Source organism: Doryrhamphus excisus, chromosome 6, assembly GCF_030265055.1.
Source record: "Doryrhamphus excisus isolate RoL2022-K1 chromosome 6, RoL_Dexc_1.0, whole genome shotgun sequence".
Lineage (NCBI taxonomy): Eukaryota > Metazoa > Chordata > Actinopteri > Syngnathiformes > Syngnathidae > Doryrhamphus > Doryrhamphus excisus.
In genome coordinates this window covers 15,082,285-15,110,284 of record NC_080471.1, presented here as the reverse complement: position 1 = coordinate 15,110,284, position 28,000 = coordinate 15,082,285, and the positions used below count along the sequence as shown (strand labels likewise).

The 28,000-nt window shown below is 41.3% G+C and overlaps 1 protein-coding gene across 1 annotated transcript; it reads right to left on the bottom strand.

Moving 5' to 3' along the window:
- Window positions 1-53: 53 nt before the first annotated feature.
- On the bottom strand, window positions 54-27,933 carry otogl (otogelin-like). Its single transcript, XM_058075542.1, has 58 exons — window positions 27,855-27,933; window positions 27,626-27,668; window positions 26,366-26,411; window positions 26,129-26,201; window positions 25,964-26,056; window positions 25,111-25,265; window positions 24,929-25,050; window positions 24,656-24,861; window positions 24,392-24,516; window positions 23,610-23,716; window positions 23,401-23,507; window positions 23,197-23,322; window positions 22,874-22,982; window positions 22,769-22,815; window positions 22,553-22,698; window positions 22,347-22,473; window positions 22,093-22,270; window positions 21,905-22,029; window positions 21,317-21,526; window positions 20,919-21,087; window positions 20,414-20,488; window positions 20,264-20,307; window positions 19,895-20,060; window positions 19,410-19,517; window positions 19,030-19,168; window positions 17,701-17,835; window positions 17,473-17,619; window positions 16,483-16,602; window positions 16,255-16,371; window positions 14,236-14,392; window positions 14,142-14,168; window positions 13,872-14,051; window positions 12,728-13,006; window positions 12,439-12,556; window positions 12,256-12,335; window positions 10,244-10,845; window positions 9,735-9,912; window positions 9,516-9,658; window positions 9,430-9,453; window positions 9,256-9,348; window positions 8,994-9,183; window positions 8,697-8,914; window positions 8,294-8,435; window positions 8,034-8,219; window positions 7,736-7,948; window positions 6,963-7,067; window positions 6,781-6,888; window positions 6,596-6,697; window positions 4,802-4,906; window positions 4,682-4,722; window positions 4,555-4,618; window positions 4,253-4,431; window positions 4,058-4,162; window positions 3,870-3,989; window positions 2,021-2,066; window positions 1,492-1,563; window positions 478-557; window positions 54-403 (listed from the first exon to the last, which is right to left on the bottom strand). Exons 1-58 carry the CDS (start codon window positions 27,931-27,933, stop codon window positions 203-205), a joined length of 7,602 nt encoding a protein of 2,533 aa, XP_057931525.1. The 3' UTR covers window positions 54-202.
- Between the last annotated feature and the right edge of the window lie 67 nt (window positions 27,934-28,000).

The window sequence follows — 28,000 nt, the reverse complement described above, 5'->3', positions numbered from 1 at the left end:
AAACACCTATGAGCTTAAACACATGTATCTAAATAGGCTGAACATTAACAATATTTATGGTCAAAATGATCAGTTGTCAACATTAAGTAGAAGATGACATTGATAAAAATTGATGTAAATTGTCACAATCAATTTCAACATATTTTGTTAACACTCCAATCCCAAATGTCTCCTGTTATTTCCCGCCATGAGGACCGTCCAGTCAGTTCCATTGACAGGTGCAGCCCAGGGGCTCCTGAAAGTGGTACTGCACACTCGTAGCGTTGCGTGTGCAATACAACGTGACTAAGCGGGACTGCAGTTCGCTCTCACGGCAGCACTTGCAGAACCTGGCATGACTGTTAATGTTGAAGTTGAAGATGGTAGCGGACGGACATTTGCCATCACAAGAGAAGACGGTCACCTGTAACAAGGTGTGGTATGTACTGTATAACTGCTCATATGTATGTACAGTCCAATATGCGAGTGTTATCTCACTGGTGTGTTGCTCCTGCAGTCATCTTTGCGTATGGTAGTCCGGATGACCACTCGCTTACATGTCTTACCGTCTTCTTTACCTGTACTCAGATTGAACGACAACATGTGGATGAATCAAACATGTATACAGTATCATTACAAACACATCCTTAGGAACACCTGCCCTATATAAGGAAAAACAACACAAGAACTTAATCAAAAAGTGTAGATACAAACATAATGTAGATGGAAACCACAATGTAACCTTCTGGATGCTCTCAAATTTGGCCCATGTCGATAATAATTTAGATATTATTTTGCTAATACAACAATATGATATATAATGTTTGTATACACTCTTAAAAATGCTGGGTTAAAAACAACCCAATATGGGTTGTTTCCCAACCCAGGGCTGGGTAAATATTGGACCAACCTCACGTTGGGTTATTTTCAAGTTGGGTTGGTTATCTTAACCCAACAATTGGGTTGTTCATATGACCCAACACTTGGTTCATATTTACTACACTGCTGGGTTATTTCAACCCACCAAGTTGGGTTGCCAATATACCATACATATAAATATATATATTTTTTATTTTTATTTTAACATAATGGAAATCACAACCCAGCAGCAAATAACTTAGCACCCAACAGAGATAACCCAGCGAATTGGGTTCTCAGAATACCCAATTCAATAAAAAATACCCAATTAAATGACCCAACAGGCTCAACCCAGCGGTTGGGTCAAAAAAAACAACCCAGCATTTTTAAGAGTGTATTTATTATAGAATGAGCTGGCGCTTTGTTGCCCAGCAGCAGGCATCTGTTATAGTTAGGTGCAGAAATCAGACTTTTTATTGGCTTCTGGCCTCGACTTGAATGTGAATGGGGATTGAATGTGTATGACCACTAGTATGGGTATAATTGGCAATTATTTAAAACAACACTATCAAGCGAAACAATGACATATTCAGACATCCAAACACAACAGTCAGGAGACCAAAGATTTACTGAGAAGGTACAAAGTGGAGGTACCTGTGTCACAATTAGTACTACCAGTGGGGGTTACGGGATTAACGGTAAATGGTAAAACACCCGCTCCAGCACCTGGTTGCATCGTCAGGACAGCAAAGAGCACCAGGAGAACACAACAATTGTTAAAAAAAAATGCAACATTCAACATTGCAAAGACACAGAGAGGAAGCCACCCTGCATGCACACCTCACCAAATCCCAAACCTCTGCACCAGCTCACATCTTCACCGTGGAGCAACTGCAAGGTCAAAGCAGGCAAGCGGGTGAGACTGCAGAAACAATTAACATCAAATCACCTGGCGAGCACAAATTCAATACTGATCCAGACACTATTTTAATTTCTACTTCTCCGATTCAGAGGCAAAGCCACGAGTCGTGTGAAAGCATCGTGGTTGCTCTCCAACCTCTACCACAGGCCACACCCCCAACAATCCAGCCAATAACCTCGTCCACTGCCAGGCAACAAGGCGCTCACCCGCAATGCTGGCTGAAAGCATGAACACCAGCATTCTAAAAAGGAGAGGACTCACATGTGTTGCAGCAGCCGTCTACATAACTTTGAACCACACCGCCATTCTGGAAAGAGAGAAGAATACTTACCACACATTGTATTAAGGCCAAATATTAAACACATAAACAGGAAACATAAATAAATTACCCATATTGCAACACACCATTCGTGCACTGCAGGCCGAGTCTGGCCCTTTAAGAAGCTACCTTGTAAAATAATATTTGGTTTGAAGGAGGAGGATGGCAACAGGAGGACTACTGCAACAATATGTTTTAACAAGGATACAAAAACACTGCCATACAGCAGAACGGCGCCAGGACGATAAGGCATCGTTAAAGGAGTGCAAAATATATTTGAGTGACTTTATAATTTCTTGTGTTGAACCAGTAGGTTGATGACTAAAATTCAATTGAAGGTGTTGAGAGTGTTTAAACAAGAGAGAAATATAACAAAATGTGTGTTTTACATTCTGAAAACACATATATTAATCATAAAAAATATATATTGTTTAGCTACTTTGCAGATTTGACTTATTGCAGGCCATTTTGGGAAACTATCTCCCGCGATAAATGAGGGAACACTATATATGGGCAAAATATCAAACGCTTTAAACACCTTTGGAGCAGAGGTGGCGAGTAAGTAGGCACTCTGACCTAACAATTGAGTCCAAAAATTATTTGATATTAACCAAGCTTGTTTGCTGTCATCATTTTTATCCTGAGGACTGGGGAATGACAGCGGACATTATAAGTGTTGTTGATGTTTCTATGTTGCTGTTGTTAACGAGAGAAGCGTAAGATCCTGGGCTAAATCAGTGTGTCTAGGGAAGACGTTTCGGTAATGTTTTAAATCATCAAAATATGGCAAGATACTGTATGACATGTTCTCATTAATTTGCTTCTTAATGCATGATCACAGCATGTGCTATATATCAGACAATAAAATGTTGTTAGTGTTTTTTTAAGAGGGCTTCATAGCCGAAAAAGGTACAGTACCTCCCAATGATGTGCATTGTTAGCTAGCTCATAATAACTTGTTTTCTCTTTTTAGAATGCACAGAAAAGGGAAAGTTTTGTGGATGATTGTGGCAAAATTCCAACAAAAGTGCAGTTTTCGTTTCGAGGTACTTTTGGAGTGTGTGTGATGTTTTATTGATGGTCTGATATTGTTGTCAGAATGGCAGCTGTTTATTTAGTAAATAGCATCTGACTGCTCTCATGGCTAATTTACACATGCTGATTTAAGATCACAGTTTGATACTTGTTATACACTACTGATGATTAAAATTTTAAGACTAGTTGAAAAATGTTTTGCACTGTTGGATCTTAAGGAAATTTGAAGTAGAGGTACAGAATCCAAAAAGAAAAATGGGAGTCAAACAAAAAAGCTACACAACAGCCATTCAAGTGAAATTATCTGATCAAAGGGAGGGCAGAGGGCATCCACTGTCTGGAATCGATGCCAATTTTTGTAAATTCTCCTTGCCATCGATCCCCAAATGTTCTCAAATGGATTTAGATAAGGGAACACTCAGGATAGTCCAAAAGAGTGCTTTTGAGGTGGAAAAGCGCTATACAAGTGTAAGACCATTTACCATGAAAAGACCATTTCATGAACAGCCTATTTTGGTAACACTTTATAATAAGGTACACAAAATTACAGTAGTTAACAAAGCTCTATTTAGAATCCCCTTAAGAACGGTGCAAAATGTAAATTTTTGTATTTTTAACTGGTATTAACATTTTCAACAGGTATTTGCTATAATTCAGTTTATACTCATATCAGATGGAGACATTGAGTTGAGTCACAGTTAAAATGCACCCCTGTGGGAAACACAGCATATTTTTTTTTCTTTCCTCGGTCCTGACCTGAGTGCACTCGGTGTCATTGAAAGGTGGGCAAACCACACCGGAGGCCAGCAACATGGCTCCCACTGCTGTTTCCACACAGTCATAACGGGTACAGTTTTCCACCCAAGAGCTTCCCACCTGCAAACGCCATAAAATCATTTTGAGTCTAAAAATCCTTCATTTGTTGGGTGTACACTTGCTCTTACAGCAACAAGTTCTGTTGTGCCGTTGTCATAGGTGAAGGTGCAGGAGATATTTTTACAGGAGCCGCAGCACACCTGAGGATCAGTGGATGGTACATACGCTTGGTTCTGTTACGACAAACACAAACACAATTTTAGGTGGTAAACTACCGAAAATGATTGTTGTATCACAATGCACTGAATAGTGTGGATACATACAGGACCACATTGTTGGGAGCAGTTCACCGAAGTCATCCTTATGGCATAGAAGCCAGTAATTGGATCTTTGTGATGCAGACAGTGGACAGTGTAACACAGCTCTGCCTCAAAATACTGAATGAGCGATTGGCCTGGCCCAAGCACTGTCAACCCTTGGAAAACACACACCTCTGTTTTCTCTAAGCCAAACACACAAAAGGATGTCATCAACAATTATACCATACGGGAGGAACATGGCATATACTGTACATATAGGACGGAATTAGGATAGGTGTGTGTTTTCATGCTTGCATTCCACATACGGCATGCGTGTTGAGGACAGCCACAGTCATTGCCGCTGGCTGGGACCTCCAATAGAACTTCCCCCTGCAAGATGCTAATTAATCCCATTCTGTACTTTTTCACATTGTCTAAACCCTGCTTACTTACAAGCTGACATGTTGGAAGAGCACTATCCTCACATTGGCATTCTGGAAGTAACAGAAGAGAACCATGTGTGTGTGTGTTATTTATGCATATACATAAAAATGTATATGTGTGTGTCTGTACCGCAGTGTTGCTGTGGACAGCACTGGCCAGGTGGAGTAGTTTGGACCAAAGTAAGACCAGATGCACAACTCACGGATGATTCAGGACACTTGTTCACATCACACACTGTAACACACATGGGGAAAGAAGTACAACAAGAGCAAAAAGAAACATGCAAGCAATATCCACCTGCAAAATCAGTGATGGAACAGCTGGGAGGTTTATTCTAAAAAAATGTAGGATGTAAAGTCATACATAAGCACAACAAATTAGAATCCAGCCTCCATTTTAGTTTCATCAGTCCACAGCACCTTATTCTAAAATGAAGCCGGCTTGTCCAAATGTTCTTTAGCATACCTAAAGCGACTCCGTTTGTGGCATGTGTATGTATATGTGAATGGGCATGTATGTGTGAATAATAGCACAGTAGGTCTTTGGAGCGGTCTATGGGTTGAGTTTGACTGTTCTCACCATCCTTCCCCTATGTGAAATTATTCTTGGCCTGCCATTCCGCGCCTTAACTAGGACTGTGCCTGTGGTTTTTCATTTCCTCACTATGTTCCTCAGAGTGGAATCTGACAACTGAAATCTCTGATCTCGCTTTTTGTATTCTTCTCCTAAACCATGATGTTGAACATTCTTTGTTTTCAGGTCATTTGACAATTGTTTTGAAGCTACCATGGAGCTACTCTTCCAAGAAGAGTACTTACAATTGGCCACCTTAAATACCCTTTGTCATGATTGGCTGCACTTGTTATGCAGGTCAAGGGTCAGTGAGCTTTCCAAATAAATTTTGTGTTCTAATAGTTAGTGTTGAAGGTGTTAAAATCAATAAAAAGGTGGCACACAGGTTCGTCTGTGTTGATGGGCTCACTTCCTATTTAATGTATTTTAGTATAAATTTTTTATTTATGATAAATACAGTATGTGGATTGTTCTAAATCTTAATTGGAATATCACTGTAATATTATTGCCCCTCTACTCATTATGAAACATCTATTTTAATTTCGAAAAACTATAGAAACACAAATAATTAAAACAATACTTTGAGGGAGCTGCCAATCCTCCCTCACTGATCAGGTGTATGCCCAACCTACACACTGTTATGTTTCTATTGGTGTATATAGCTAGCTTTTGTTATTTACATATATTCTGGTTAGTACTTTAATTATATTTGTTTGCCATTTAAGTTGTTTAATTGCCACTTTAGTTAGTTAGTTTGTCATTTAGAAGTCATTGGTTTTGTTCCTAATTTCTCATCAGTTTCTCCTTTTTTTTTGAGGTGATTGGTCGGGGCACAAACATGGAGGCGCGCCCATGGGAGTGCAGGCCAGAGGCTGATTGCCTTAATTGGACTCTCCCAAGTGTCACCTGGAGGAGGGGGGGATTAACTGGGTGGTAGTTCGATAATCTGAGTTGTTATGTGTAATCGAGTGCTTAAATGTATACAGGAAGCGAAACTTCAGTGTGGGACTCTTGAAAGACTTTTGTAATATAAAAGAAGGGTGTTATAAATGTAAATAGGGTACCTTTTAGACGTATTGCCTCACCCTCTCATTGGGCACTATGGTTGGCCCTTCACAGCTAAAAGGGGCTGGGTGAATTGTTTGGGAGAGGCCTGTTGTGTGTGCTGGGGGGAAATGCTGTTGCATGGTCTGGCGAAATAAACTTGAAGCGCTCTCACGCCTGTGTCTGGTGTGCATTTCAGCTGCTATGGCTATCCCGGGCTAGTAAGAGGCCATTGTTTCCAACTGAAAATCTTCCAAATACGTATATTGTTATGTCTTTGTTATTGTATGCCAATACAGCGCTCACCACAATGATACTGCGGACAGCAGCTATTGGTGGTGTTTAGGTCCACAGCCAGGACCTCTCCATGTGAGCAAGTTGGAACAGGCTCAATGCATGACTCACACACTGCACAGAGAAACCATAGAAGACTCACAACACTCTATATAGTTGATGGAGGTTTTAATGGCAAACTGTCTGAACAAACTTACCACAGAGGTAAGAATAGCAGCACAGTTTCCCACCTCGGATCTCCGCTAAAAATTGGTCCTCCCTACAGTCGGGCGCGGGTGCATGGGGACATGCTGTGGGGTCACACTCTGGAGAAGTGTTAAAGGCAAAATGTTGAGGGCAAGCTGAAACAGGACATTTGGGGAATGACGCTTGAACGCACCACATCTGTACTCTGGGCAGCAGGACAGGCTACTGTAACCCATCACCAGTCTGTCCCCATCATCACAAGTTGGGGCTTCACTGTCACAGATGGTCATGTTGCAATCTAAAAAACATTACAATACTGTTGTTAGCCACAGTTTTGTTTAGTCTAGATCAGGGGTCTCAAACTCAATTTACTTTTTCTACACAAAATAAGATGAAAAATAAATAAACAAATCAAGAATAAAGAAAATCAATCAGTAATAAATTAATAAATATAATAAAAATAATAAAAACTTAAGAAACCACATACAGTTGGTGAGTAGACAAATTATTTTTTTCAGATTAACATTTAAGATTAACATTAAGCATTATTAGAGCCCTGTAGACATGACAAAACACGACTATAGTCACATTTATACTCTTTTTATTTACAACATAATGCGCAACTGCAGGGTCTTGAGACACATGCTAACTCGCAAACTAGAGAGCTAGTGACCTAAACGGTAGTCTTCAAGTTATTTCCTTTAAACTTAAATAGCCAAAAACGTACCACTTCCACATGGATAGGGAGGATAACTATTAACATTATTTAACCTTTAACATGAACATTAATCAAACGTAATAATTTTTTCTGGGTACATGATACCATACAGCATCCATATCAAACTTGCGCGGGCTGCACTAACATTAAACTTTCATATCAAACTAGTGTCCTGCGGGCCGCATTTGGCCTGCGGGCCGCGTGTTTGAGACCCCTGGTCTAGATGTTCTCAGAGCACTTGAACTCACCACAGATCTTCTTCGGGCAGCAGGTTCCTTCCTCCAGCACATCCAGCACATACTCTCCCTGTCTCTCACACAGTGGGGTTGGAACGAAGCTGCAGTCAGGTTCCACAGTCACCACAGAGCCATTTTCCATACATTTGTACAAACAGCAGCCATGAGTGGAACCATTCCACACTTCGCCAGGGGCCCGAGGGTTACCTTCATTATCTGTGCAAGCTACAGAACTCAGAGTCAAGCTAATTAATTCACAGACACAACAGAAAGATGACAGAAAGTGTTTTTTCATTTCAATGCAAATCACCACACTGATCCTCAGTCACACAGCGAGCAGAGTCTACACGATGCAAGATGGTTCCACTGCGGCACACACACTCCTCCCTGATGAGGGGACAGGTTGTGTCGTCATAGTAGTCTCTGTTCAAACACGTTAGGCTTGCGCAGGTGCTCACACACGGCTTGTACTCCTTCCCTGCGGGACACCTTAGCGCTGTGATGAGATATGATGGGCTTAGATAATGCATGGGCAAACAAAAGTAAATACATCTGTATGTGTTTCTTTACGGCAGAAGTTGTGTTGCCTCCAGCTGATGCACACTTGATGTGTGTAGCAGATGGCCACGTACGCCGCCAGGAAGTCACATTGGTGGTCCTTGTAGTGGAGGTCCCCCGCCCACATTATGTCACAGAACTGATCTGGAGGCACCTGCAAACACAGAAACCCTTTTTTTTTTGGACATTTTTTTTTGTGTGGACATTTCAACATTTCTCGAACCCCCAAAATACTGTATATTTTATGATACATTTGAGATTGCTATGATATATTGTCATATATTAAACAAACTGGGGCTGACTATGATATGCTGCAATCTAGTAATCAGTACTGTGGTCTTCTTTATATTGGAATGCCATATACTATATTCATTGCTGTAGGTTGTGATTTAATGTAAAAGGCATAAAAAAACACCTTGCTATGGCACGGTGTGAAGGCTCTCTGGTAGAGCATGTAGAGACAGATGGAGCAGTCCCCGATGGTGCAGTTGTCTCCCACCCTGCGAGTGTGGTCAGCTTCATCCGGTGTGGGAACCCTCCAAGCTTGCAGGAGGAGCATCATGTCTCCCACTTCTTTGACCACTGTGCCATTGGGCAACCTCAAGTCGTTTTCAGGGTTACCGTCACAATAACCTATCGTGACGGGTAGACACATGGCTACCTGTATGTTCTCAATCCAAATGTCGGACGGGAGGGAGCCGCTCACACTCACCACACAAGCCCCCAGTGGGCACAGATGTCACGTTGGGGGTGATATACTGCAACGCTATAATCCCCGTGCTGTGATACCACTGTATACTGACATGGCCAGGTGTGCTGATGAGATACATTGTGCCAGTATCTTCTATATGAAGAGAATGGCGGGAGAACGGCAGTCTGGTTGTCCTGTGGTTGACTGTCACCTATAAGCACAAAAGGATATTGCAAAGGAAGAAGCTATATTTTTGTCAGTAAATCGGGTGAAGGACGAGCACCTTTCGATCCAGTCGATTAATAATGATATTGTCTGAATGGGTGGTAATGTTTAATTTTTTTAAACACAGTCCAGATGTTCCACCTGTTGGACTCTGTGGAAAGATATTAACATATAAACAAAACACAGTTATGGATGATGCTTTTTAAATGCAAAAGCGGTCTTGAATACTCACAGGTCTTCTGATTGAGTTTACACTCTGCAAAGACAACAAGAATTAACCAAAAAAAAAAAGACATTGTTTCATCCAATAATACCTACCTGGCTGGTTGGACATTTGTCTACAGTGCCAATAATCGTCTCTGTGGGCAGCTTAACCAGGATGTAGGAGCCGTTATCGTACAAGGCCACGTTATTGCCATCAAATGTGATCACACGCAGATCAGACATTATGGTGCAGCGACCTACCAAAAATAATATCCTAATCATATAATAATCATAGAATTCATATATACTCTTTATATAGTATATAATACTTACAAGGGCACTGCCATTGTGGACAGCAAGGGTCCGTGTTGATGAGGATGGGGAGGCCCAGCAGACTGCATTGAGGACGGGTCGTACTGAATCGGCAATGCAGGGATGCGTTGTAAAGCAGGAGCTGCCCATTGAAACAGATGAGCTCTGCACACTCATCAATACGGTAGACATATGGAGGCTACAAAAAAATAGAGCGTTAAAGTTGTATTGACAATTGGCCCTTATGAACATTATTGTACAGCCTGACGGTAACAAGAATGAAATCCAATACAAGAAGTACTATGTGGCCTTTATAAAGATAATACAGCTCAGTCTGGATGGTATTGATTTAACTAGTATACTATATTTATTGTTTGCAGTGGTGCAGAACTCCATAATGTGTTTTCTCAGTTACTTCTCTGTGTGATGTAGCCATCCAACTAGAACGGCTTTAATAAACATACAGTACCAATCAACTAAAAAAGGTCACTAAAACTATTTCCAGGCAGTTAATGCGTCTTTATGCTTACAGTACAGGGCGTAGTGACCATGGGAACTGGAGATGTGGTTGGCTCCTCCTCTTTAGTTGTCGAGATGTCTGGACTCGTTAAGATTTGTCTCGTTATGGGCTGAGTGGTTGTGTGCATCGGTGGCGAGGTTGCCACAGCAACTGTTGAGGTTTCCGCTGGGGTGATTGTGGTCGTGACGGCAGGCGGAGGTTTAGAAGGGGCTGTCATTTTTGTTGTGGTATCTGAAGGTGCTGTTGAGATTATAGGGACTCTTGGCGTTGATGGTGTGATGGCAGTGGTGGAAGGGGGAAGCGAAGGGGTTGAAGGAGTGGGAGCAGCAGTTGAAGGTTTTAGGGTGGGGACAGATGCTGTCATGGTGATTGTGGCGGCGGTCGTGGGAATTGTAGTGGCAGGGGTAGCATGAGATGTACTAAAAGTAGTGGCAATGGTTGTTGACCTCATTGTGGTGGTGTAGGGCGTGATCACTGTTGTTGTGCTTGCCATGGTTGTGGCAGTCGTAGGCCTTGTTCTAGTGGTCGGTGGAGGTGTTGTTGTCGGGGATGTTGTTATGTTGAGTTGTGTCACAAATGGAAAAGTGGTTGGTCCTATTGGAAGGATCACACCTAAAAAAATACATTGAGAAAATTCAGCTATTATCAAACTAACAAAGTCACACAAGTTGACATGACATGAGATCTCAGCAGACCTTATAGTGATAAGTTTTTGTAGGATTTGGTTTTTGATTTAAAAAAATGCCACAAATATAGCTCTGTTTTCAGACACTGTCTCGGTTATCGTATGGACAAACAGTGGGCCAAACAAAACAGGTGAGTGCCCCAAAAAAGCATCCCAGCATTGGTGACTCAGTCTCTGGGAAGAATTGAGAGTGGTTCTTATACAATTGGGATACTATATACGTATTGTGGCCATAACATTATTTAATCATCTTTAATAATCTTTAATAATTTATGTGTGGGATGTTTTAAGGAAAACCCCTCTAGTGCTAAATGTCACCAAAACCAATGAGCTATGCTGTGGGACCACTTTTTGGGTCTTCACTTTTTCAGGCCCTCAGTATCAATGATCAGCTGGCGGAGCAGGTGCAGATCTTTAAATATTTGGGGACCAATACTGACATTTGTTTGTCCCCAGAGCTCTACAGCACTTCCACCCGCTGAGAAAACGTAGGTCAGTAGGTCAGTAGGTCAGTAGGTCAGATCAGTAATGATACACTTGTATCAATACACTTAAACGATATTAGGAAAGCAGGAAGTGAACACATGTAACAGTTACTGATTGTAAAAGTACCAGATGGAGGGGTAGGATTTAATAAGCTTTGCTTTTTCCTACTCCTTTTGGACATGTGGAACTGTGAATTGATTATGTGATGCACTCAATTGTAATCTGATGCACGTTCAAATGAAATAAAACCATTACCATTACTTGTTGTTGATTTCCAAATCAATTATTTGGAAATTAATAGAAATTAATCGAAATTAATAGAATTAATTAATTAATAGAATTATCGTCAACACGGCTTCCTGGTGCAACTCACTGACAACATAAAAACATACAACAACACATTCCCCAAAAAACAAAACAGGCCAGTAAAATAATTGTATGCCCGCAAACCCACCTCAGGCCGTTGTTTTCAAAGTCACAAACATTTATCACTGCTATCATCACTTTAAACAAATGCAAATGAATACAAATAGTCTTTATCCATCCAGGAGCACTGCTGCATCTTTTTAAATTTGGTGTCAATGTTTTTATCGATCTATCTGTCTGTCATCGAACGCACACAGAATGATGAACAATGGAAGAAGCACACCTTATTTAATCTTAACCGCCAACCGTTTTTCACATCTATTGCAGTACATTTATTCACTTCCAATGTAACATAAATACTAAATAAATACTACTACTAAATAAAATACTACTTAGAACATTATTATACAGCCAATAAAGGTATCCACTATCTTGGAAAATATTCAATCTTGGAGGTACTGCTGTATATAATCACCGATACTCACAATCCTCCATGTAGACACATCTGTTAGTGACTTCATCGAGCACCATGTTTTTTGGACATCGTGGGAAGCAGCCCTCTACGCTGTAATGCACACAACATATGAAAACATTTGTAAAAGGATAATATTAGAGTATGTGTGTGTGTGTGTGTCATGCGGGGGCTGCCAGGAAGCAGGGGCTCTTACAAAGGCAGAAACTGGCAGCGTGTAGCATCTGGGTCACTGCATGTGCGCACGCAAGGGCTGGCACAGGCCTGATAGCGCCACTCACACATCATACGGTAGGGGATGGTGAAATGAGTCTCTGCATATGGAGACAATCGATTTGACTGGTGTTAATGCATATACACTATTAATGCAAATGGTAGAGTACAGTACACCTGATGATGTAGAATATTAAATTGTACAGCTCGGTAGAAATGGAGTTTGTCCGTACTATATGTTTAATATATAATATATGTTTTTTGTTCCAGACCTTCTAGTATGAAGCTACTGCTGGCTTTGAAGCCAGTGGAGGTGTCGTATCTCAAAGCTCGTGCTGCAGTGCGTGTCAGTGTCACAAAGATTCCAGGTTGGCTGGCGACTTCGAATGAGGTGTGACCAGGCAGAAACAACCCCTGATGCAGTATAAACGTCGCTCTACGTTGAAACTCCTCCCCTTGTCTCCAGCGCTCCAGCTGGAGACATCTCTTTCCTGCCACCACGAGGAAATAGTTTGGTCTCTCTGCAGACTCTAGGGACACCACAGGGATGCCTGGAGAAATAGAAAAGAAATAACAGCCTATTATAGCACACTGTACAGTTGAAACTTTAGGGATCAACCCTGCTGACTCATACAGACAAACACATTCCCACATATGGACAATTTAGAGTCTCCAGTTAGCCTAGCATGAATGTTGGGCATACAGAGGCATACCAAGGTTAGTGAACTCATATTGCATATAATGTTAAGTTGTTTTTATTTTTTCTTTGCCTTGTTTGAATTTTTGTGATGCCACCAAAATAGGCTACGAGTAATGGAAAAGAAGAAAAATTATAATATTAACAATAATAATAATACATGTTATTTGTATAGCGCTTTTCAAAATACTCAAAGACACTTTACAGAAGAATGAAGTTGAATAAAGCAAGTAAACAGAATAGAAGACACACCAAAATACAACATTCATTGGTTAATACACAGTTAAAACATGAGTAAAAGCGGGGCGGGGCACAACAGTCAGATTATGACCGTATCGATGAATGTATTGCATTATGGCATGGAAATTCACATGTCTCTGTCCTGGCTGCTCAGTACAACAAGGCTATAAAATAATAATAATAATAATAAGAGAAGCATGAAACCCAGAATGAGTTGTGTGATGAATTCAGGTAAACACGTCACTACTGTCATTTGTTGATGTTGTTAATCTTGTTATATATTATGTCATTAATATTCACTGTCTTTAAGGGAAGTAACTCACCACCTAATCAATGCTCTTCCTTCTTTTTATGCTAATTCATGCTATTACCCATTCTGATTGACATATGTTTATACTTATGTGACAGTTAAGCATCTTAAAACGCTACTTTAAACATAAAGGTTTTATGATGTAGTGATGGTTTGTAATTATACATACGTGATGTTTTGTTCCTCTGGAGTCCTGCTGTGACCATAAAGTTGAAGAGTAGTCCAGTGGCAGGGAAATGTCCTGAACTGTCTCTCAGCAGAGGAAATACTGAGCCACTTGTGCGATTGACTCCCATCATTGTGTTGCTATGGACAGCACTCAACAAGGAATACGGGCCATCGCCTAGCCCTGAGTTGCCAATAAGTGGACATGAGTGTGAGGGCAGAATCTAAGGGAAAAACTGTATAAAGTTCTCAATCACAGATATACTATGAATACCTTCATTGTAGTATTCACAATCCTGAGCTGAAATGGAGGATATATTTTAATTCATGTGTCAACACAACAGATAATCATCTGTGTGTGTACTTACGACACACAGAGGGTGATCTCCAGTGTATGGTGACCCCCTGCTGGCAACATTTGTGTGCATAGGCAGCGATGGATGTGCACAGACACTCACAGTCGCCCCCCCGGTCACAATTGCAAGTGTCCGACAGGCAGTTTCTGTAGAACCAGGCCACATCCACCTGGAGGGTACACATGTCATGTAGAAAGGCACATACGGTATAACAAGAAAAAGCCTCACAGTCTACAATATTGCACTCGCTTTTTGTTTCACAGTATTTTGCTGTTACGGGGATCCTTTGCAGTGGCCTATTTGTTTTCCTCTTTGGTTTGGCTCATTTCAATTACATTCTCAAAATAACATGGACAACCTTCCACACAACTTGGCAATTGTTCACTACTGAATTGAGTGTCTCATTTATTCCATCAAATGATTAAGTACTGGTAGCAAGGGTATATGTGTGGATTTCATGGCCACGGCCAACTGCTAGACCATGGTTGACCCCACGGACTACCAAAGTTGCTTCAATCTCATCCGAGATTATGGTCTTAAAGATCTGATTGCTAAGTGTAAAACTATGTGACAGATGTTTGCCCATATGATGAGTCAGTTTAGATTTTTGACTGACAGTGTATTCATTGTGAAAATAAGAAATATAGACAGAATATAGTCGGGGCCTGCAGCTTTCCGCACGTCGACCTTCCTCAGGACTCTCCACACTGCAGCGGCATCTAACTTGACTGCCTCTTCATCGGGGTGGCGGGTAGCCTTCCTCGCAGGGTTGTTGTTCAGAGCCTCGAACCTTCCTAAGAAGTTATTTAGCTCATTGAGGAAGCTGATGTCATTCTGGCAGGGTGCAGGTGTGGCTTTGTAGCCAGTGACAGACTGGATGCCCTGCCACAGTTGTCTGGTGTTATATGTACCAAATATGTACCAAATGCAGAGAATATTTAGAGAAAAGTGTGTTTTAGAACTGAAATATACATATGTATAAAGCAGGAATTGTGTACTGTAGCAGAATTGGTTCAAGGGTTGGTGCAGGAGTTACATGTTGTTGCATGATCAATGTGTCTCAAGTACCAGCTTTTTGTGTGTAAACTATTCCGAAAGGTACAGTGGTTGCTCAAAACATAGTCTGTTTAATTGTCAAAATTAGTCAAGAATATACTGTAATACCATGGGTACCACATATGAATCTCACACACAATGCTAACACAATGCCAAAGTGACATGCATGATGAGGGCACAGACAATTTAAGAAGTTTAGTTCTGGCAGAGGTATGAGTATTTGTACGTAGGTAAACCTTGGTGTTGTACTGAACCATCCACGGTTATTTTGCTGAAAGAACCAAGAGTTTATTGGCACCGTAATCTGCCTATTTCGGGAAATAAGCCAAAGCAATTGAGAAGGGTCTTGGCTTTGGAAATGTAATTTCTGTTTCAAGAAATGAGCCAAACCAATGGGGAAAAACTCCAAATTACATGAGACTAAACAAAGCTTTGGTTTGGGGGTGAGTAGTTGTCAATAATTCAGACTAGGATTCAGGACAAAGGATTGTGGGTCGAGCTCTGGTGTAGGAAGGGGATCGGATAACCACTATGTCAGACAGGCAATAAGCATCAACAAGTTCAATTGGCTGCATTTGGATGCCCATTCCATATACATACAATAGTACTGAAATTACTTCAGTAACCAAAATGTTATTTTAGTAAATTAAAGCTGTCCACTATCACTGTCCACGTTCTCGCTCCAATTTTGATGCTCATGCATAACTAGCATGTACATTCCTTTATCAATTATCGTCAAATAAACATACACACAATCCCTATGAATTAGACTTGGCTGCTAGGGTCAACCGGCTACGCCTGTGCACAAATATATGACTCCATCTACTGGCCACACAACTTTATAACATGCAAGTAAGTGTGACAAATGGACACTACCTGTATGTGAACAAAATGTGCTACTTTCATTTAATTTACATGGACCAATCATTCCACTGTGTGTGTGTGTGTGTGTGTGTGTGTGTGTGTATCACTCACCACATTATGACAAGGTGCAAAAACCTCACTGTACAGGCGTGCACATTCTCTCTTAGCATACGGCTGTCTCCCCAAGTCGGCTTCACATGGTCGCTCCACTATATAGTCACTTTGACACTAAAATGAACAAAACCACAAAATACATGTGAGTAAGTTAAAAAATACTTTTTTGTCAAAAAAAATACATTTTAATAGGTATAACGTAATATAAATAAATGGGGATATTACCTGCCCCAGTGTCCAGCTGTCTCCAAAGGTCTGTGCATTGTTGACTTCCATGTGGCTCGATGTGGTCATATCATTCACTGTCACACCATCAAAATTTCCACATAGCCCACTGAGAAGACCCTGAAGAAAAACATTCTCAATTGAAGCATATCCAATACTCTATAATTGATGGAATGCTCCAGATCAGTGGGGTCCAAAGTGAGGCCTGGGGGCCTTTTAACTGGCCGGCAGAGCATTCTAAAAATATAATTTAAAAACAGAAAAAAACAACCAATCACAGGGCAAATATTATGACAATAAAGTCATAATAACTGAACAAGTTTAATATGAAAGATTAGAATTTGTCAATTTTGTAAAGAGTGAAACAAAACAAATAATAAAATTTTAGGAAATTTGCTTGGGTAAATGTTATAATGTTAATGTTCATATTAATTCATAAAATGAATGAATGAATGGAGCCTATTACAGTTTACGTCACCAGCCAATCACAGATTACACAAAAAGTGTCCTGTAAGAAAAAAGGTTAATACTAATAATACACATTGTCATCAATAACACAAAGATGAGATTTATTTTTCTTTAAATATAAAAAATGTGTGTCACAGGTTAAGATCAGATGAGTTACCAGCATGCTTTAGAAAGTCAAAAGTGTCTGATATGGTCAGTAAATGTAAAAAAACAAACAATTAAAAAAAATCATTGACAGCTGGGATAGGCTCCAACATGCCTGCAACTCTTGTGAGGATAAACAGTATAGAAAATGAATGGATGGATGTTGTTTTAGGAATATCTCCAACACAACTTCTTAGTCAGTTAAATGTCTGCTGAAAACATCAATAAACAGCAATAAATGTTGCATGTCACAATTTAATAAACACACACAGATACACTATAACATTATCCACATAAACCTCCAAAAAGCCAAATGTTTCCCACAATGGTATATAAAAAGTATACTGTTTGAATTTGGACTGATTTAAAGCACCGCACCTTCCACCGAGGTCCAATCCTGATGTGCACTGTTGTCTTGCGGTCCCAGAGGACAGTCAGATCCTGATTGGGGAAGTAGACCACAGTGTAGTAGCCTGCTTTCCACAGCTCAAACACAGATTCTCGACCCACCACAGTGGATGGGCTCTGCAGGCGACACAACAATCACATTATAGTCACATAGCTCGTTGGTATTGAAAATAATAAATATTTAGTATGTGTGTATACAGGGTTCCCAGAGTTGTCCATGAAGTAGATCTTGGTAAGTCCCACATGTATGACCAATGTTTTCATGCACACAATGCCACTCTCATAGCAGTCCTTATTTTGAGCAACAATGGACACTTCGGGTTCTCCTAAACTCTGTGCAAAGAAAGATGTTAATTATATTCACTTGTTAGGCGGAAACTTGGACATTTGATTGTACGTGGTCAGAAAGTACTCTACTGTAATTACACAGCTGGGACCCACTTGCTTATTCTATACAGGTCTGCATGGTGGTCTGCAAATCTGTTGGGTCTGAATTGCGACGTCTGTTCCACCGATTCTAATTCTATATCCCTGGGAGCACTGGAGCCTTGAGGTTTGAGGTGAACACTGGTTTCTTTGTCTTGCTAAAGCTTTGACTAGCATTACCAGGGGACTAACAAAGAAGTACACACATACACACACCTTTACCTGCTCTGACTAAAACGTCTGAAACACACTTAGCTGTTCCTGCCTTGCTCAAAATGAGTATCAAATATATACATATACTGATACATTTTATCATACGGCATGCATATAAATAAAGCTATTGAGACATTGTAATCAACTGATAATCAGTTTTCATATTGTCATATTTAAGTACGCTTCCATGGGGATGGGTCACAGTCTTCTCCGACTGGGATCTATTTCTTCCCCCCCTCACTCTTTCTCTCAATGAACCACAGCTGCCCAGTAATGGTAGCACTCATGCAGTACCAACTTGTGTTGCCTGCTATTCATTAATTAATTCAATTTCTACCGCTTATCCTCACGAGAGTTGCGGGGGTGCTGGAGCCTATCCCAGCTGTCTTCGGGCAAGAGGCGGGGTACACCCTGGACTGGTCGCCAGCCAATCACACGACACATATAGACAAACAACCATTCACACTCACATTCATACCTATGGACAATTTGGAGTCGCCAATTAACCTAGCATGTTTTTGGAATTTGGGAGGAAGCCGGAGTACCCGGAGAAAACCCACACATGCACAGGGAGAACATGCAAACTCCACACAGAAATGGCCGAGGGTGGAATTGAACTCGGGTCTCCAAGCTGTGAGGCCTGCATGCTAACCGCTCTTCCGCTGTGCAGCCCTGTTGCCTGCTAGTGAACAGTAATAGCTGTGTGTTGAGTCATTTTCAACAAATAGTAAATCTTTACCTCTGTACAGTTTGTTCACTGACTATACCTCTATCCAAGTTTCATCCAAGCTACAGTATAGTGTAATAAAAATGCTTGCTGAATGGGATACACTCGCCTTTGTGAGATACTATACAGTATGCATTGCAATGAAATCAACTGAAACTCACTTTCAGGAGGTAGACCTGACAGTCAGAGTGGTAGTCATACTCCAGGCCGTCAAAAGTGTGGTAATGTCTGTCACTGTAGACAGTACACACAGCTGGACATGGTGAATAGCTACAGTTAAAATAGCCACGGTGACACACACTGAGGAGATGGTGGCAGGTTGGGATGCATGTGAGAAAAATAAAGAGAAAACAGAAGCAACAAAAAAACAAAAAACAAAACAAAGAAAAACCAGACATGCAAGTTCAACGTTCCAAAATGTGTGTTGGCTGCTTGTTCCTAGTGATTAACATCACATTGTATTAGCATGGGACACTTGTGTAATTTCACATCACATCTTAATCAAGTAAATGTCTTTTTATCATGCAGCAAGTGCACATACCATTTATAACAGGACGTTTCTACAGTTTCTCCAGGGAGATACTCCAGGCCAAGCCAGATGCAGGGACAGTTCTCTGGATAATAACACTCCCCATGGTGCAGCACAAGCCTTTAAATAGAAAATATCGTAAAGAGATGTGCATGTCTATTTCGATATGCTGCAAATATGACAGACGATAAAATGATTACTCTATAAAGATATATCTTCATAATGATACAACACACTTTGTGCATTGTGGATTTAATGAATTAGACTACTCTCTAATTACATCTTATCTTGCAGACAGCCTCCGGTTTCAGCCCTTTTGTGCTAAATCCACTTGCATACATTTGAAAATTAATCTCTTTAATGAGATCATTTGGTCAGTTTCATGCCAAAGATCTTAATTTGCACTGATGTACAGTACCTGTCAGGCAAAATGCAGCACCCAAAGAGGTGACAACTTCAGGGAGAAATGAATAACAGAAAAAAAGAGCTTGTACTACCCGGGAGGGCACACACAGCCTGGAATGCACAGCGTGTTTGGCGGGCAGGTGATGTTCAACATGAGGTTGCGGCAGGTCGGTGCGCAAACCACGCCTCCTCTCTGCTCAGTGCAACTGTGGTACACTTTACCCGCTGGGCACTCCCCAGTATCTGTACTATCTGTGTCTACATAGCACATAAAACACAGGGAGATGCATGTAAATCAATGCCTGTGTCCTCTTCAACAACCAGAGCAAGGAGTCATGGGAAACAAGCTTGAGACTGGCATAATAAGCTTGATTTCAGCAAGAGGGACACAGTCTGAAACAGCACTTTGTTGTTAGAAGAAATAAGAACTGGACGAAGAGGTGGGGGGCGGAGGGGGTTACCTTTTTCCTTTGGCACACACTCGAGCTTCCCATTCCTGCACAGGCTGGTAAAGACAGGAAGGGTCAGAAATCAGTTTAAGTGCATTTTGACCAACATTCTTAAAAGAAAATGGACTTTCTACTGTTCAGAACAGGCCGGCTGTGGCTCACCAGGGACCAGATGCGCTGAAGACAACCTCCCCTGGTTGTGACACACCAGCCATGGTGTAACAGTGGCACTGAGCTCTGCCAATGACATTTCTGCCATTAAATTTAATATGATAATGATGGTTAATTCTTCCAAATGGCAGCTAATGACCATCATTCTGACAGTATTAGACAGTGAATATAGATAATGAACACACTGGTGTAAAAATAGCATGATGATACCCCAATAAATCATTTAAAAACTTTTTTTCCAAGTAATGTGACCTTCAGTACCAGTCAGAAGTTTGGACACACTTGCTCTTTCTATTAAAACAGTTGTTGTAGAAGTTGCAATCAATTCAATGTCCTGAGAATTGACCTGGATTAATATGAATATTCACAAGCATACTGTTAGTTCTTAGTTAAACAGGAGACACATGGTAAGAGGAGACAGATTCAGAGAAGACAAAAGAGTGATCAATTAACATTTAAATAGCAAAAGGGAATCGAAATGGATGAAAAGTCTTACAGTCGCACGCATCGCTGACGAACGTCGTCATAGTAACTGCCATCAGGACATCCACACCCTTCCGCACAGTCCTCGGGGTTACACGTTTCCATGCTCGAAAGAGCACGACAGGACCGCCCGCAGGATGACACACATGAGTGGTACAGCATCCCTCCAAGGCACACCACTCCTGTATGTACACATCATACATCCATCCAACAATGCCCCTAATTATTAACTACAGTATATATTACAAAAAAAAAGTGAAACTCCCAGCAACAGCTAAGATCCAGAAATATATGGCCTACTTTTTGCACACAAAAAAAATCCCATAAGGCATGTCATCACAAGTTATCATTGCAATTATGCAAATATATTGTTTCATACAAACATACACACTTGCTTCTTACAACACTCACCACAGTCAGAGACATGTGCCCTGAATTGAATGTGAACGCCATGTTTGGAGCAGAGCAGAGTATAATGAGCCAGAGCGGTGCAGAGACAACTGTTCCCACATCGGCAAGCCTGGTAGCGACACTGCTGTTGGTAGATGTTCGGACTGATGTAGCCGTGACATGGCGCAAATACACTCCCGAGGAGCACCTCACACTGGGAGGCATATAATACTGCAACATAAGCACATACAAGAAACATGTTAAAGTCTACTTACAAGTGTCGACAATGTTGCAAAGACATCCCTTAGCCTATCCCAGCTGTCTTCTGGCGAGAGGCGGGGTACACCCTGGACTGGTCGCCAGCCAATCACAGGGCACATATAAACAAACAACCATTCACACTCACATTCATACCTATGGACAATTTGGAGTCACCAATTAACCTAGCATGTTTTTGGAATGTGGGAGGAAACCGGAGTTCTCTTAAACATCACCTTCAAAATCAAGAATAACTACATTTTTTTTAATATCCAGAGAGATTTCAAAGAAACAAACAAATTAAAAAACAAAATAATAAGAACAGCACAGTCCAGCTTGATGGATACTTACCATTCTGTAAGTTTATCTCACAAGGGTCAATAATGGGCAGGTTAACAGGAGCTGCACACGCTGAAGAAACCTTCCAAGCATTGGCATGAAGCTGCGGCGTTCCCTCTATCATACCTGCAGGAGATCTATACACAAATGTGCAATGAAAGACTTAATTTGTATCAGCGGTCAGTGCGTGAAAAGCTCACAGGAAGTCATCTCGAAGATTCCCATTCAAAGTTCCACAAAGGCCAAGCGTCAGTCCACGCCAGCGGCTGTCCAGCTGTAGATGGACTCGCCCTCCTCTGCCATCATAATGCAGCCTCAGCCCGATCCTTGCCTTCAGTTGGGTGTACACGGAGGTCAGCTTGCGCACATCCAATGCTTCTATACATTAGAAATAAGGGACACAATTACTGCACTGTTAGCAGTATTTCAAATAAAAAGTGGCTTTAATAGCTACCGTCAAAATAGGGCAGGGCAGGTGCTGAATTGACGCCTATCATGATGCCACCTTCTCTGGTCAGAGTGATCTGGCGACTCACATCTTCCTCCATCACTAGTGTCACGGATTGAATACACACCTCCTTCTGTCGACAGACACGACAAAAAGGCAGATTAAATAGTATCAAACGTGTGTATGTGGTGTATATAGCACATGCGCAGCACCTCAGTACAGGTAGCGTACTGCATTGTGACGGTGAATCTGCTGCTGCCACGGCTCTTTGCGAGGACGTACTGGCAAGCTCCGGGCTGGAGAAACATTCTCCCGTCGAACGTGGTCACGAATATGTCGCCCACTACTGAACATTCCGCTGAGGTGGAATAAAAAAGGCATTAAGTGATGGATTCACTGCTTATTCTGGATAGCTTGGATAACCTTACCTGTGCAGTTGTTCTCAGTGCAGTTCCACACCCCTCCCATGCAAACACTAAAAAAAGAAATCAAGTCATTTACTTTGACAAGCTACACGACTGGAACACACTTACCAAATATTGCAACCCTGTTGAAGTGTTTGGCCATGCACATATGATGTACCGTGGTAAACACATGGACACTGAGAAGCAGAGATGCATGTTCCATTTTGCAGGATGAGCCCTAATGGAAAAAGAATATGATGATAAAATATTTCATAAAAAGGGAGTGGAGTAGTGACCTACAAAACCTTGTGATTGAACTACAAAATGAATGTACTTGAATAAATAAATTGCTGTATTGTAGTTGTCCTGCTTTTTTCATATAAAAACACCTCTGACTTTAATGCAAACTAACAAACAAACATTTTATTTCCTAAAATGCGTTTCCTCACTACCGTCAGGACAATAGCATCCATCCAGGCAATGCAGATTGGTTCCGAGGCACTCCTTTTCAAAGGTGCAGGTGGGGGGGCAGCAGCTGATACAGTCTCTATAGACGAAGCTCTCCTCGCAGCCGTCATCTTCATACACAGACAATTTCACAAAATGAGTAAGACTTTTTGCAGAAATGTTCCTTAGCAGATGCAGATAGTACTTACTGCAGGAAGGAAAGCTATCCCTCCACTCCCTCACTGGATATCCCACATGAGAGCAGGCCCTTGTATACTCCACCAAGGTACGGCAAAATGTCTCCTCATCATCGGATCTGTGTTCGAAATGAGTCATGTGGAACTGTTACTTTGCTAGCGTACCAAAAATATTTAAAAAAAACATCAAATTATTGAGGGCAAAGGGAATTTTGACTTACACACAGAGATCAGAAACACAGCTTGCCACAAATGGGTGGGGATCAATATTCTCATGACAGGACAGAAATGGGAAGAAGAGAAGGGCACTGCATTTCTCGATGGCATCCTACAAACACCAAGCGAACAATGATGCAGACAAAGCTGTAAAGTAAGGCCACTCTGACAAACAAACACAATACAGTACACCTTATTGAAATTAAGTTATTAAGTTATTAAGTAATTAAGTTCATCTACAAACATCAATGAACACATGGTGCAGGTCTAAAACCATAATTCATTCATTCATTCATTTTCTACCGCTTTTCCTCACGAGGGTCGCGGGGGGTGCTGGAGCCTATCCCAGCTGTCTTTGGGCGTGAGGCGGGGTACACCCTGGACTGGTCGCCAGCCAATCACAGGGCACATATAGACAAACAACCATTCACACTCACATTCATATCTATGGACAATTTGGAGTCGCCAATTAACCTAGCATGTTTTTGGAATGTGGGAGGAAACCGGAGTACCCGGAGAAAACCCACGCATGCACGGGGAGAACATGCGAACTCCACACAGAGATGGCCGAGGGTGGAATTGAACCCTGGTCTCCTAGCTGTGAGGTCTGCGCGCTAACCACTAGTCCACCGTGCCGCCTAAAACCATAATTATTAAAATAAAAACAACCGAACCTTACATGAGAAAGCATGGTGGCAATGGTGCATAGAGTAGGTAGCTAGATGGTTTACATAATCATGTTTGTGTTCAAGAGACCATCAGTACAGTGTGCCACTGTGGTTCTTACATCCATGTCAGATTCGGACTCGCACGGTCCACTGAAGTCAAGGTCCACTGAAGGACAGGCTCTTTCATAAGGCAGGTCCACCGCCCAACTGTTAGCAAACACCGCTGGCTCATTGGTCTGAATGCCTGAAATACCCAGTGGGGACACACAGTGCACAGACATAGCAAATAATGGCCACAGTAGCTTCATACATGTATTATGATAATAATTGAGACAACTCAATGTCAATAAATGGGTTATAAGCGTGTGAGGAAAATGTCTTACCACGAGCAGTAGTAAGGTCATCGCCTGCGTTATGATTGAAATTCCCACACAAGCCACAAGGGGCACCCTGGTGCTCCTCGCTCATCTTCAAGTAGACACCCGAGGCTCCATCCCAGGCCAAAGAGAAGCCAAAAACACTTTTCACCAGCAAGTAATCAGCCAGTCGCTCAATAAAAACACCGCCGATAGTGTGAGGCAGACTGAGCCTGGTTTCGGACAAAGACAGAAGGTATTTTTAACGCTGAAAATCTTCTCAAGAATGGACTATTATACCTGCGTCCTCCCTGGTAGACATGGTATGAAGATATGTGGATCTCATCCTCATTTGGGAAAAGCAGACTGAGAGCTCTTGGACAGGAATATACACTCCCGTCGCACACACGGCTGTTGTGGATCTGAACACAACCAAACTGCTGAATGATAACCTTTCTTAGACTGGCTGTGCTTTCTCTTACCCAAACTGTGTACTGTGGTGTTGCAGAGTGGCAATCCTGAGCCAAAATATAGGAGCAGGTGCCAGGAAAGTAGAAGTATATTCCATCAAACGTCTCATAGTGGTGCTGACCCCACGACCTGCAGATCCCATCTCTGTCTTGACCCTGGTTGGGTACTGATCAGTACACACATTTGGTGACATAAATATTTAGATTCAAAATATAATACGTCTGTGTCATCATCTTATATTTAATGACGGAAATGGTTTTTTTTTAATCAAAAGCCCCCTGGTTTAGGAAATCCCCACAGCTGACAATGCTGACATTCACAGGAGGTCGGTGAATGCAGTGAGTCATCTTATCTGCTTAGTGAAGAGCACATTATTATATAAGGTGATACTACTCATTTGGAAATGACATGGTGAAATATATGGTGATCAGAAACATATGCTGGCCACAAGACGCTATTACCCTTATCTTTAATATATATAATGTCCCAGTTCCTGCATGGCGAGCATACTGATCGGGCATGTCACCCATTGACGGCGTATACGAGAGCATGTACAAGTTCCCATTGATATCCAGTGCAAGAACTAGGACATTATATATATTAAAGATAAGGGTAATAGCGTCTTGTGGCCAGCATATGTTTCTGATCACCAAAAGTGTTGCGTTTATATTTTTGTTGAGTATACATATATATACATTTTCGATTAGAGTGATCAAAATAAATGAGGTCATTATAGGGTCAGGAGTATTGAGACACCGAGCCCTTTCACCTTCAGTAAAAGCCGCACATTATGGCACTAAGGCAATATATACTTTTGTTACTTGTAAATGAAGGTTTCTTTTGGCAGTGAAAAAAAACACTTACTAATCTGACAGCGGTCTCCGAGGGCCTGGAACTGCGCGCAGTCACACACTCCATCCACCTGACACCAGCCGCCATTAAGGCAGCTGCAAAATTCTAGGAGAAGAACCCACAAATTAATAAAGTGGGCATCTGCATGACATGTTTCAAACAAGCACGAGTGTGTACCTGAAGAGGAGTCTCTGCCTGTGTAATTGTGCAAAACGCCACGTGACAAAGCCTTCTCCGAGAGCAGCGGAGTCTGCTAATTGACGGAATGCTGCTTTAAAAGCGTTAATCGCAGTGTAAATGCAATAGTGAGTGTGTCACATTCTCTACAAAGACAGCTTTGTGGGGCACTTTGGTGTGTTTTGCGCATGTGGCTGCCCTGACCTCTTCTGGTTCTCTTAGGTGTAGTGTACCAACCTCTTCCCATAGGAGATCCCGTTTCCTTCTAAGCGCATTTGCTCGTCTAGACACACAAACACACACATTAGTCAGAAGTTGGAGTGGTGAGACGGAAGGCTTAAGCACACTTGCAATTGAGGTCCTCTTCAGTGAAGTGAATTCACACACAGAGAGGAAGATACTGTCTGTCACACAATCAAAAAGAGGAGCTCTTAACCCACGGTCCTTGAGTTGGAGTGGTTGCATTTTTGATTAAAATAGAGCCTTTTTTATTTTTTATATTGTATGGAATATTAATTGCTGGATAAATAAAGTACATTAAAGGGGTCTGTGACACAATAAAGGTCTATAACAGGTATAACAGGGGTCTCAAACTCAATTTACTTGGGGGCCACTGGAGCTAGGGTCTGGGTGAGACTGGGCCGCATCAGGTTTTCCAAAAAAAAAAAAAAACGCATAAACTTTGCTTTGGTTCCGATTTTCTACAATAAAAGCTCTGATAAAACATTCCACTGTTCTCAAATATCTTACTTTTTATTTTTCTACACAAAATAAGATGAAAAATAAATAAACAAATCAAGAATAAAGAAAATCAATCAATCAGTAATGAATAAATATTATAATAATAATAAAACGGCAAATAATAAAAACTTAAGAAACCACATATAGTTGGTGGGTAGACAAATTATTTTTTTCAGATTAAAATTAACAAAGCATTATCAGAGCCCTGTAGACATGACAAAACACGACTATAGTCACATTTATACTCTTTTTATTTGCAACATATTGCGCAACTGCAGGGTCTTGAGACACATGCTAACTCGCAAACTAGAGAGCTAGCGACCTAAACGGTAGCCTTCAAGTTATTTCCAAAAACTTACCACTTCCACACGGATAGGGAGGATAACTATTAACATTAGGGGGGATAACGCACTAACATTAAACTTTCATATCAAGGCGGGGGCCTCAAACTAGTGTCCTGCGGGCCACATTTGGCCCACGGGCCGCGTGTTTGAGACCCCTGGTCTATAACAAGTACTGTATACAGCATATGTAACCATCACTGCATTTCATATTATTTTAATATAGATACTGTAATACTTGAAAAAAATCTGATGTGTTACTAACATTTGAGCATCCTCATTTTGCTACAAAAGCTGCCTTAATATTCTAAGCACATTTCTGAAGGATGTAATTCCTTTTTTTCACAATGATCTTGTATTGGATCTAATTTTATTGGATTTTTGTACAGTCTACTGAATGTTTCAGAATTCATACCTTTGTATTCTTGCTTCTGAACCTGAAGGTCGATTCTGGGCTCCTGTACATACCAGATGATCAGATTACCAGATAATTACATACGTAGAATACCAGTCAGATTCCAGATACCAGCTATACCAGTTATATCTGCATATATCTGCATCAGCTGACTGTTTTGATGCCATATTAGCATCAATAGCATAGTAATGCTATTAGTTTGTGACATATATATGTGTGTCTCACTTACCCTCCAGGAGAAAAAGAAGAAGGTGGGAGAGCGACAACAACATGACAACAACCCGTCTCAGTGTCAACATGAAACTCATTTCAGAGTCCGGTGCATATCACTGGTCTAAGGAGGGCATTTGGACCACACAGTGGCACCACACGGTG